The following is a 13,448-nucleotide window of genomic DNA, read 5'->3' as shown; positions in this document are numbered from 1 at the left end:
TCTGAAAATTACAAGGGTTTCTGAATCCAATGAATTGAGAGATCTTTGCCATCGACCATTATTTACGATCAAAATAGCACTGAAAAAATGTCAATTGTAGGCCTGCTAGCTAGGAGTGTGCTTCCTCCCCCAGAAAGGAGGACTGCTTGAGCAGAAACACACAATGAGCTTCTCAATCTTTGTAGCTTGTCAAGGCCAAAACCAAATCAAATAAAATGAGTTTTTTTTTTTAAAGTAACAACAAAGCAGATAAGTCTTTTAAGGAATTGTTGGTCTGCTAAAGACTGACTTAAAAGTACATGGATATTCTGCTTTTTTGTGAGATTTGAAAACTAAATATAGTATTTGAAGGCAATAAGCTGTTAGAATTTAGCAATTACTTCCAAAACCCTGGCTATAATTTTAAAATATTTGCGTCATGCTTTTTTTCATGTTCTTTTTCCAGATAAAACACCTCTTACTTAGCCTAACTTTAGAGATTCATGGAAATTCTATCCCGTAGACAGATGTCTTAATATTGGAATTTTTATTTGCTCTGCTTAATTTTTAATTTTAAAAGTTTTTTTTGTTTTGTTTTGTTTTTGTTTTGTTTTGTTTTTTTGGGCCACACCAGGCGATGCTCAGGGGTTACTCCTGGCTGTCTGTTCAGAAATAGCTCCTGGCAGGCACGGGGGACCATATGGGACACCGGCATTCGAACCAACCACCTTTGGTCCTGATCAGCTGCTTGCAAGGCAAACGCTGCTGTGCTATCTCTCCGGGCCCCATAATTTTAAAAGTTTTATTATAACTTATAAGTTAAATGAATGCAATTGTAATATAGAGTATATCCTGCAGTTGTGCCACTCACCTCTGAATTGACAATTTCACTCTGGAATTTCACTGACTTGATGATAATAATTTTGTGAATGATTAACCTGCTAACTCTAGTTTCTGTATCTAAATTTATCTACACATATGGTTTTTTTTAAAGGATTTAAACCTCATCAAAAGAGAAGTTATATTTAACCCAGAATCAAGCCCTCTGGTATATAACTGTGGTCCACTGCCTCTAGCCTATTTAAGAATCTAACTAGACTCCTATTTTTTGCAGGCATTGGTAATTGTGGTATTGTTGGCACAGTACTAAAATGTTTCTATGTGAAGATTAAAGCCCATTTTTGGAAACTATCATGCACTTACTATACAGACCTAAATTCAATTGGCAAAGGAGATGGTGGATTAACCCAACAACCTTGCTAACTATATCTATCTAGTAAGCCATGAAAACTTACTTTAAAAACAGTAAAAAGAGTTTGGAAATATAGTATAGAATGGGTGCAAGATTTTTACATAACTTACTGGGTTTAATCCCCAGAACCATATATGGTCCCCAAGCACCACCAAGATTGATTACTAAATGCAGAGTCAGGAGTAACTCCTGAGCATTGCTGGGTATGGCCCCTAAACAAACAAACAAACAAACAAAAAAGACAATAAAACAATTTAGCAAACATTAGTTGTCTTTTAAAAACACTTAATAATGGCAGAACTAACAATAGTCTATGGTTTTAGAAAAGCTTGATTTCTTTCCTCTCTCAGCAAAATCCTCTTCATTGTGTTGCAAAGTTGTTTTTTGTTGTTGTTGCTGTTAGTTGTCATTTGTCTTCAGGGTTTATTTCTGGCTCTCTGTGCTCAGGGACCACTGTTGGCAGGACTCAGAGAATCATATACAATTCTGGGGATCAAACCTTGTTGACCACATGAGGGGCAAGCACTTTATCCACTGTACTATTTCTCTAGACTGGAAAGCAATTAAATTAACATTTCATAAAATTAGAACTAATTCCTTTTATAATAATAAACCAAATTATATAATAACCCAAATTCCTTTTATAAACCAACCCTGTAGATGAAGCTAGTGATGACGAATCATAGGCTAATAGAGTGCTTACAAATTCAAAATCATCCACAAGCCATTTCAGAGGAAATAATTTAATTTTATTTTTAGTGGGAGTGGGATATTTTTCAAGTTAGGGGAAAGTATAATGTCAGCTCTGTGTGTTTAGGAGATTAGTGTATAAAGCAGGTGTGTGTTCTATGTGTTTAGAGGAAGCAGGACATGTGCTCTGTGTGTTTAGTTACACAACCCTAAATATAGGGTTCTGCATAAGTGGGCCACACCCCACACCTGGGACCACACTCACAGTCTCTGGCTTAAAAGGATGGTGCTTTTGACATTTAGCCATTCCAGGATCCAAAGAAATTTTTTCATTTTTTTAAGTTCACACCCAGTGATACTCAAGCTACTCCTGGTTCAGTGCTTAGGATTGATGGCACAAAGCACTACATAATTTATTTCCAGGACTGAGATTCTTTTCTTTTTTTAAGGGACAAAAAGGAAAACAAAAAGATTATATTGCCCTTTGACAATTTTCAGTTTCCAGAGCAGCAAATTAGAAACTCTAAAACCTGTTATTATTACCTTTGAGTGTTAAACACTCTTCCTTTGACTTTCTGCTCCTCTCCCATTTGTCTCCGTGTTCAAAGTAGAAGTATTTACTCAATTGCCCATTTTTATTTTTCTTCTTCTTTTTTTTTTTTTGTTTCGGGGTCACACCCAGCAGCACTCAGGGGTTATTCCTGGCCCTATGCTCAGAAATTGCTCCTGGCAGGCTCAGGGGACTACATGGGATGCTGGGATTCGAACCACTATCCTTTTGCATGCAAGGTAAACACCCTGCATCCATGCTATCTCTTTGGTCCCTCAATTGCCCATTTTTAAAATGTAAACATTCACCCTGTTCTGATGGAGTAGAATAAACAGGTTGAAATCAACAGTGAATTCAAAAAGGAACTGGTACATTGGAAAGTGCAGGAACAGACAAGGCCTAAGAGGAATTTAGTCAGTGGGACTTAATGAATCACACAGCAGTTTTTTACCACCTAACCAGTAATCCACATGAAATATTTCTGGCCTTTATCCAGAGGATCCTTAAAATACTTGGCAATGTCCGGAGACATTTTTTACTATCAAACTAGTGGTGATATTAGTGTTTGGTGGTTCATATCACAGTTGCTTCTTTCCATCTGCAATGTATGGGAGTGTCTTCAACATCCAAGAATTATCTGATAAATAATTATATGTCATGTAATTTTTATACTTAGCCTGTATAATTATTTTTCATGCTTAATTCTGAGCCCTGTGTGTATTGTGACAGTTGAGTTGCTGTCTACTGTAAGCAGATACTATACCTTTGGGTAGGAGAATTCAGATAATTGACATTTAGAGAAATTAATAATATGAAGCTCTTGCCATTTATCTATACAAATTTTGATCACTTTTTGTTATTGTACATTTGCATAGTGAAGCAGAGTTGCTGCACTCCTCCCTGCTGGTTGGTGAACCTTGATGGTATTAAGTTGATTAAGTTCGCTGGGGTCTTTCTAGCAGTCTCTTGCAGGGATCAGGAAGCCAAAAATAGAGGGATGCAGATACTAGGCAGGAAATGCTATGTAGCTTTGTGGGCTGGGACCTCCTATCTGGTCGGTGAATCTTGTCAGTGAACCTTGATAGAATTAAGATGATTAAGTTCGCTGTGGTCTTTCTGAGCAGTCTCCTGGTTAATGAACCTGGTCGGTGAACCCTGATGTGATAAGGTTGATTAAGTTTGCTGGGGTCTTTCTGACCAATCTTCTGCAGGAATCAGGAAGCTGGTCGGTGAAAGGGCTCCTTACTGGGGAGCAACTCCTTCCGAATCTTGAAGAAGTTCTTGCCGTACTGCTGAAGCCCCTTCACTAAACGTTTGGGCGTAGGCGAGCATGAGCAGAGGGCGCCCGCTCCTCCATCTCCAGGCCACCATCCACGGGGACAGAGTCCCTCATAATTTCTTAATAATTTTTTTCATTTTTTTCTATTAACCTTACTGGAACTTTATTGAATCTCTGTTGCAACCATATATTCTTGGTTCAGTGAACACTGGAAAAATTGTTATGCTAAGATTATCCTCAGACACTGTCTGGGCTCCTTTCCCAGTCATTGAAATGGCTAAATTCCTTCATTTTTTCATTATTTCTGGTGTTTTGTGAATGGTAAAAGTAAAGATTCAAGATCCAGGTGGTTTAAACAGTGATCCAGTTCACAGTATTATGCTAGTGTATATGATTCCAATAACTTCCGAAAACCTCGGCTGCATATGCTAATTTCTAGGCTAGATAGGTGTCAATAGCACACATATGAGCTCTAATTGAGAAGAGTCATGGAATAGCCAAGGTTGAAGTGAGTCCTCATGAGCTCACTTGTCAGTACTAGCAAAGTTAGTGCTCAAAGTCAGTGATTTTATGATTCGTGATAAGACTAATTAATGGAAGGAGGCAAGAAGTTGAAAGCCAGTGCTGGACCAAGTTAGTGGCAAGATCCGTGATTCATTTGCCAAGGCTAAAGTGCCAAGGGGAGGCTAGAAGGAGTGGTATTTGACAGGTGTTGAGAAATCTGAAATAAACAATGTTTCAAAACAATCTATAAATATAAATGAGGTTAATTACCTAATGAATCTAGACTATAGTCAATTCTCCCCTCTTTTTTGTTTTGTTTTATGATTATGGCCTGTACCCTGTTATGCTCAGGAGCTACCCCATGTTGGTTCTCATGTGTCACTACTCATGAGTCTTGGGAACAAGACTCAAATTGCTCCTATGGCCTCTCCCTGGCCTTAAACCTTTAGCCATCCTGCTTTAGTTAGTCTTATCAAGAATCATGCAAAGCATGGAGCTGGAGAGAAAGTACAACAGACTCAGTTATTGCCTTGCTTGCATCTCATATGGTCCTCCAAGCCAGTCAAGAGTCATCCCTTAGTGCAGAGTCATAAGTAAGTCCTGAGTACCACCTAAAACAAAAACAAAACAAAAAAAAAGAGTCATGCAAAGCGTATGTTTAACCTACTGAATTATCTCTCCAGCCTTGTCACATTTTAATTGGACCCAGGGACAAAGTTGTCTAAATAGAACAAGATGTGGATCCGAAAGAGCTCACTATGCTAAGCTCATACAAAGCATACTTTGCATGCAGGATGCCACACATAGTACCACAGGTTTTCCTGACCACTGCTGACAGTTACTCTCATACAAGAACTAGGAGTAGTTCCCAAGCACTGCTACTGTCTCAAAAACAAATATTAAGATAAAGAATGGTTATCCTTTGTCTTTTGACAATCTGTCCCAGGTGTCAATTTGATAACCAAATCAAATCTTTCAATGACCTCTTCATTTCAACAAGCCTGCAAAATATATATCATGGCAGCACAGGACTAGAAGCTAACATTATACACATTATTAATAGGCTAGAAAAATATATTCAATTAAACAACATGATCTGGTGTGTGTGTGTGTGTGTGTGTGTGTGTGTGTGTGATGGCATGATCACATACAGCTGTTAGATTTAAGGTTTGAGGCTGTTTGAATAAAGTCCATAAGAAATTGATTTTGTGCTCTTATTAGAGATTGTAACAAGTGGTCTAGCAGTATTCTAAGTATAAGAGTTTCAAGATAATAACAACTTAGTGATTGTGCTGTGGTTCATAACATATTTAGCATTGCACTTTACTTTTGTAGCAGGATATAAGTTTTTTGGGATGTCCAAAAAGAAAAGTATCAGGAAGTAGAATTTTTTTCAGAGATAAAATAAAGAAATTATATATTCTGGGGCCGGAGAGATAGCACAGCAGTGTTTGCCTTGCAAGCAGCTGATCCAGGACCTAAGGTGGTTGGTTCGAATCCCGGTGTCCCATGTGGTCCCCCGTGCCTGCCAGGAGCTATTTCTGAGCAGATAGCCAAGAGTGACCCCTGAGCACCGATGGGTGTGACCCAAAAACCAAAAAAAAAAAAAAAGTAGTTATATATTCTTTTTTTTTGTTTTAAGTAGTTATATATTCTATGCAGCAATACTAGATACTAGTTATATGGGGCTATTGGGCACTATATTATTAGTGTGACTAAAGAGGTGAATTTTAAATTTTGTTTAATTATCATTTAAGTAGCCATGTGTTTTAGTAACTACCATAATGAACCTTTTACTTTACATCAGGGGTCTCAAACTCGCGGCCCGCGAGCCGTTTGCGGCCTTCTGTACAACATTTTGTGGCCCACAGCCGGCCTTCAAATATTGCAGTATTCGCGATTATTCGCTTACTGAATAATCGCAATAAAAATCACATTAATAAGAAAAAATCACATTCGCATACCCCGAGCAGTTCCGTTCAGGGTATGCAAATGTTTAATGCGATTTTTTGCGATTTTTTTCTTACTAATGTGATTTTTTATTGCGAATATTCAGTAAGCGAAATCCCTTATGCAGCCCTGCCTCACCCCAACTTTGCTCCTGTGGCCCCCAGGTAAATTGAGTTTGAGACCCCTGCTTTACATCTTAATTATAGGTATCTGGAACCCTTTGAATTTTACCATAAATATAATAAAATTATAGAGTATTCAGAAAATAAAGAAAATTGACTTCATATTTCTAGTTTTATTCACTAATTATCAATTAAATAAAATTTCAGATTTTTAAAAATATATTTTAGATGAGATTGGTAAAATTATATTTTATTTTATATATAGGAGAATTGGCTGGGGTAAAGGGACTTAATCAGTGATCCTTAAGGATTACTTTAGCCTCTGTGCTCAGGATTCACTTGTGGCAGTGCTTAGGGACCATATGTAATGCTGGAAACCAGAGAAGAGTGTACATGCAGGGCAAGCACCTTAAACCCTATACTCTATCTCCAGCAGCTTATTTTACTTCTTATAACCAGCTCTTTTACTTAATAGTTAAAAAAAAAACACAAATTTTTGTGTTACAAGCTGTCAGAACTAATGCTTGTCTATTTTTTTTTTTTTTTTAGATTGTGAAACCATATCTATTGTTGAAATGTCAGGTTGATTTGTTTACTTCTTTTTACTTGGTTTTATGGTCCTTATAAAATGTAAAAGAGACAGAACCAAAAAATGCAAAGAAGAAGAAAAAAAGAAAATGTAATAAATACATAAAATCAGTTAATATTTTTAGAATAAATTTACATGTCAAGTGTTTGTCTTGCTCAGGTAATGATTTACATGATGAACCATTTTATCATCATAGATTCATTTATTAATTTTGAAAGCATACTTTTCACCTTTCATGTGAAAAAATAGATTTTCAAGCTTCCAGAAGGAAAGAAAGCCAAGACCTCCATGAAGCACAATTAATTAAATAAATTTAAAAAAAAGTTATTCTTTTTAATAAAACAATAAAACTTGATGATAAAATATAGCTGCATTCGGAGCTAATAATGGAGACTGCTTTGCAAATAAGGAATAAGTTTAAAGGCATAAATCATCCAAGTACAACTTGTTGCATATACATATACTGATAATATTATTTTTAGAATCTATAAAAAAGGAGAAAATTATTAAGAATTAAAAAGTTATTATATCATGTTCTTTGTAAATATAGATGGTTGTACTGTTCCTACAACTCCAAACTATTTTTTATAATTCAAGTATATACAGTACAAAGGAAAAATACAGCACAAGGAAAACTTTTCATCCATCTTACAATTATATTTTTCTAATATCATCTATATTGACATTTTGTACAATTAGAAAGCTATGTCATACTATTTTAAATTTTCTTTGAAAATAAATTTATATTTTCATACTTCTGATCACCAAAGAAAAATGATTCTATTAATAACACAAATAAATTGAAGATAGAACCAACTGAATGATAAGCTTTTCTAAAAAAACAGGTATTGGAGCCGAAGTGGTGGTGCAAAGTGGTGGGGTTTTGCCTTCACATGCTAACCTAGGATAAATCACAATTCGATCTCCCGGCTTCCCATATGATCCCCCATGCTAGGAGCAATTTCTGAGTGCATAGCCAGGAGTATCCACTGAGCATCACAGGTGTGGTCCAAAAAGCAAAAACCAAAACAAACAAAGCAAAAACCAAAAACAAACAAAAAACAAAAACAAACAAAAAAACAAATATTTTCCCCCAACCCCAAAAAGGTTCTGGGTTAGTAGCCAGAACACTCCCAGGAATGAACCCTGAGAATATAGTCAGGAGTGAACACAAAGCCAGAGAAAGTTTTGAGCAACAAACTAAGTGTGACATAATCCCTCAGTTTCCCAACTAAAATATTTTTAGTTTTTCCTAAGTTGGATATATATTTTCCTTTGCTTTTGTTGAATTAAATTTTATATTTTCAGAAATTGGCTATGAACTGGATGGTCTTATGTTAATTAAACATTAGATTATACATAGAAGCAGCTCTACAAACCACAAAATGAAAATCTAATATAAATGTTTTGAAAAGTGCTCTTTGCTCATGTCTATGAAAAGTAAACTTTAGCCTAATGGAAAAAAAATACAAGATATGTTTTCTCTTTCTATGTCACATGAATTTAATTTATGATATGAGTTTTGTTTTCCCTTACATACACATAGTAAAAAATGTTTAGACTAATAAAATAATTCAATGTAGGGCTTTTTATTAGCAATGCCATCTAGGACATAGATCATTTCCTTAGAAATGGAACTTAAGTCTCTAGATGGGCAAATAACTGAAACTTTGTTCATAATAGGAATGAAGTACATTTTGAAGTCATTTCAAAAAAAATCATGGTGTTTTGCGCTGAAAGTGTTTATAAAAATTCTGGCATACCATCAATTTAGTATCGTACTCTGTGGATTTTCTTCAGAAAATATATAAAACTTAATGTGTTTTCTTTGGTCACCCAGTTATACCTCTTGTTTCCCTCTCCAATTTTAAAGGACTCACAATTAATTTCAAAATATTAATATAAAATTAATATATAAGTAATTATATATAATAATAAATAACTAATTTATTATATTTTAATATATAATTCCAGTTATATTAATAATTCAGTTAAATTCTTGACTTTTATCTTTTAAAAATAATAACAAACTGGAGTGATAATGCGAATGGGCTGGTGGCTTTTTGTCTTGCACATTCCTCAACACCACAAATGGTCCCTAAGATCCCACAGGAGTGAACTCTAAGCACAAAACCAAGAGAAATACCCTGAGCACCATCAAGTAGTGTCCAAATCAAAAATTTAAAAGGTAAAATTAATGATAGGCTCATATAGAAATAGTACCGTATTTTCCGGCGTATAAGACTACTAGGGGTATAAGTTAACCCCCTACTTTTCCTGTTAAAATATAGGGTTTGGGCTATATTCACCATATAAGACTACTTTTCTTCTAACACACCCTAAATGGAAATTTAAAAAACATAAGATTTGATTTAAATATGAAAATTTTAATTCAAATGTTTATGCCATGCATGTACTTAGCTGGAAAACTGTTACTTATAAACATAAGGCTATTTGTCATCAAACATGTAAACACAAAACAGTGAAATTGGATTCCTCCAAGAGCATCTGGCTGGGGTACAATGATTAATAGGACAACTAGAGGGAAACAAAGCGCCTCCTCTGTGTCCCATAAAAACTGAACAGAGGGATGCAGCGGTAAGGGGGGTGGATCACTTGTCTCCCTGAAGCTGGAATAAGTTTCAGCATGTTGTATACTGACATATAAGACGATCCCCAACTTTTAAGTAGTTTTTCATGGGTTAAAAAGTCATCTTATGGGGCCGGGCGGTGGCGGTGGCGCTAAAGGTAAGGTGTGCCTGCCTTGCCTGCGGGTAGCCTTGGACGGACCGGGGTTCGATCCCCCAGTGTCCCATATGGTCCCCCAAGCCAGGAGCAACTTCTGAGCGCATAGCCAGGAGTAACCCCTGAGCGTTACCGGGTGTGGCCCAAAAACCAAAAAAAAAAAAAAAAAAAAGTCATCTTATAACGCTGGAAAAATCATTAACCACCCTACATGCCACTGTGGTTTCTTGTTCATATGAACAATGAAGGGATTTCTAAAATTTACTCATGCATTCCACTCATGCAAAGAAAATCTCAAATGATAAGAGTTTCTGCAGTTCAGATAGCAGAATTAATAACTTAATTTTTCTGAATTTCAGGTGGTTTTTCATGAGCCTTATGCAAAAGTCTTTGGGACTGTGGACTTGTTGCCCTGGATGACATTGCAATTGAAGTTGGAAGCTGCTCATCTCCAGGTAAAAGAACACTCACCTTAGCTATTTTTGTCTACTAGCTTATGTATAAAATTTTCCTGCCTTTTTTTTTATAGTTTCCAAACCACATAGATTTAAATTGTGCATGTTCATCCTTTGATTCTTTATTTTTTTAATTTTTTTTTTGCTAGAAGTGCCTTTAACAAAGGTGTGTCTAAGCTTTAGGATTTATAAATAATTTATTTATATAAACATTTGCATGTGCTTTGATCCTGTATTTTTGATTTAAGAGAGATATTAATATATACCTGAATGTTATCAATACACACATAAACTCCCTAATATAGAATCTCAACTAAATATCTAAGATAAGAATAAAACAAAGTTGGTAGTATGTGTTGGACATACATCTAATGAGAAAATTATGGGTTCTTAAATCCATAATCACTAGTCCGTCTACAATGTCACTCTAAATCAGGGGTCCTCAAACTTTTAAAAAAAGGAGGTCAGTTCACTGTTGCACTCAGACCAATTGAGGACCAAACTATAATTCTTTTAAAAAAAAACTATTAACAAATTTCTATGCGCACTTTACATATCTTATTTTTTTTTTGTTTTTTTTTTTTTTTTTTGTTTTTTGGGCCACACCCTGTGACGCTCAGGGGTTACTCCTGGCTATGCGCTCAGAAGTTGCTCCTGGCTTCTTAGGGGACCATATGGGACACCGGGGGATCGAACTGCGGTCCGTCCTAGGCTAGCGCAGGCAAGGCAGGCACCTTACCTCCAGCGCCACCGCCCGGCCCTACATATCTTATTTTAAAGTTAAAAAAGGAACTAGTACAGTATTTAAAATGAGAACAAGTAAAGATAAATCAACAGACTTACCAATATTTCAATGAGAACTATGGGCCTGCTTTTGGCAGACCATTGTTAGAGAACCCCTGCCCAAGTCAGAGGAGGTGGTGAGAGACAGAGAGAAGAAGGGGAGTCAGAAAGTGTGACACATCTCACACATGTGCACTTTGGGCCCGGACATGTCAGCTGCTAAGCAGAATAGGCAGTGGCAGCAAAAGCACCCAGTGAGCCAGATGAATGTCCTCAGTGGACTGCATGTGGCCCATTGGCCATAGTTTGAGGACTGCTACTCTATAAACCATGTTGCATAAATTAATAGATGAGCAAATTGTGATATCAATCTGACATAGAAAAGAAATGTCCATGTTTAGTTAATACATGGTTTTTAAATTATTAATTATTATTTGTTATTAATTAATAAACATTAATACATGGTTTGTTTTCAGTCTCTTGATCTGCAAGACACTCAAAAAAAGATAAAAAGCTCTACCTTTAAAAAATGAATCTTTATTAGCCTGCAAATATGTGAAATGTAAAAAGTAAATTAATTATTAAAAAATGTCATACATTGGCTGTGTATAAGAGAAATTTGCTGAGAATTAGAAAGTTGATATAACCAAGTTTGAAAAAAGTTAGAAACATTGGGAGGTTGCATTGTAAAATGAATATAATAGTAATGATTGTTGTAAACATATTAATCATTGAGTTCTGGATGGGTCTGGATGATGGTGAGATGGAGGGATGAAGAGAAGCCTGTCTCTGTCAACCTGGGCCACGCACCTGCAACTCCCTCCAGCTGGCAGGTCTGAGGGTTGAGGATAGCCACGAAGAAATGATCCACAGACAGTCGGGTTTCAGGAGACATGAAGCTTTATTCAAGGCCCTAGCCAATATGTGTGGCTTCTCTGCTTAAACTTTTTACGCTAGCTCCATAAACAGCCCTGACATCTCAACCTCTTTCTGCCATCTCTCCTCCTGAATCCTCTCTGAATCCCTCCCCTGTCCCTCAGGCAATCATTTTGTTACCTTCCAAAGACCCTTTCCAGAAATGGACAGGTCTTACTATCAGGTAAAGTTATGCAGGAAGATGGGGGTGGGGTGACAAAGATTTGAATATTCATTTATATATATATATATATATATATATATATATATATATATATATAAAGTCCCAGGTAGCAAAACATTAGGTCCTAATTATATTTAACTAATATTTATTGAAAACTTCATGTTCTGAATATATTATATACTCACAGCCTTATAAAGGTGGGTATCTTCAACATTCCTACATTGCAAGGAAAAATATTGAGTCCCAGAAAAGTGAGACTCAAATTAGGCCTTGAAGATCAGAGATAAAGTACTATTCACTGACATAGTTTCAAGAATCATAACACTTACTGTTTCCTTGCAGGGAAACATCTATCTCTACCTGGAGAGTGCACTTTTGAAAAAGATGAATGTGCATTTACTCAGGAGAAACAGGACAGGAGCAGCTGGCACAGGAGAAGGGGAGGAACTCCTACTTCCTATACAGGACCCAGGGGGGATCACACAACTGGGGTAGGTGAGTTATGCCAAATGGTGCTTTTCCTAAAAATAAACTTTTCAATAATATTCTAAAAGCTGCTTAAAGAATTTGAGAAGTTTGTGGACTTCTCTGTGTGTAATTTTACATATATGGTATAATTCATATATTTTAATAACATATAATATATAGTTAATATATTTAATAATTCATATATTTTACAAATATGTATAATTCACTACTGCACATATATAGTTCTGTTTATTACATGCTTATATATCTTTCTGAAAACAGTAATTAGTTTTATTATGAAGATATGCACACATTATAACTTAATTAGAATTAGGTTTAAACATAGAGTAGAGGTACAAAAGAAAAGAAAAACTGGAAGTATAAACTGAAGTCAGACTACAGTCCAATAAAGAAAAAAAATAGAAATAATATATGAAACATACTTTGACTCCATGTTTTCTAGCAGTTAAAGTAGACTAAAGTTCAGACAACTGGTCAGTCACATGCAAAAAAGTGAACTCAGACCTCTATCTAACACCATACACAAAGGTCAAATCTAGGGGTCTCAAACTCAATTTACCTGGGGACTGCAGGAGGCAAAGTTAAGGTGATCCTTGAGTGCAAAGTCAGTAGTAAGCCTTGAACATTGGGGGGTGTGACCCAAGCAACTAAAACAAAACAAAACAAAAAAAGATTCCTCTAGGGCAGGGCCACAAAATGTTGTACGGAGGGCCGCAAATGGCCCGCAAGCCGTGAGTTTGAGACCCCTGAAAAAGGGATTAAAGGTCTTGATAATCAGACCAGAAACTATAAGGTATATAGAAGAAATGTAGTCAAAAATGCCATCAGATTGAGACTAAAGGCATCTACAAGGAAGAAACACCACTGTTCAAGCAAGTAGAAGCAGAGAAAAACAAATGGGACTACATTAAACTGAGAAGCTTCTGCACCTCAAAGGAAACAGTGACTAGAATACAAAGGCC

General features: G+C 36.0%; 1 protein-coding gene across 1 annotated transcript in view; it reads left to right on the top strand.

The window, feature by feature from the left end:
- The window catches only part of MAMDC2 (MAM domain containing 2), a 127,327-nt gene that overhangs the window by 92,119 nt on the left and 21,760 nt on the right, over nt 1-13,448 (top strand). The window contains exons 8-11 of the mRNA XM_049770816.1: nt 3,683-3,757; nt 6,015-6,102; nt 10,035-10,115; nt 12,340-12,492. Of these exons, the coding sequence (XP_049626773.1) occupies nt 3,683-3,757; nt 6,015-6,102; nt 10,035-10,115; nt 12,340-12,492 (397 nt within the window). The remainder of the gene's footprint in view (nt 1-3,682; nt 3,758-6,014; nt 6,103-10,034; nt 10,116-12,339; nt 12,493-13,448) is intronic.

The sequence above is a fragment of the Suncus etruscus genome, chromosome 3 (assembly GCF_024139225.1).
Source record: "Suncus etruscus isolate mSunEtr1 chromosome 3, mSunEtr1.pri.cur, whole genome shotgun sequence".
Taxonomy (NCBI): domain Eukaryota; kingdom Metazoa; phylum Chordata; class Mammalia; order Eulipotyphla; family Soricidae; genus Suncus; species Suncus etruscus.
The sequence above is the reverse complement of the archived record's forward strand: the minus strand, read 5'-3'. Positions and strand labels throughout refer to the sequence as shown.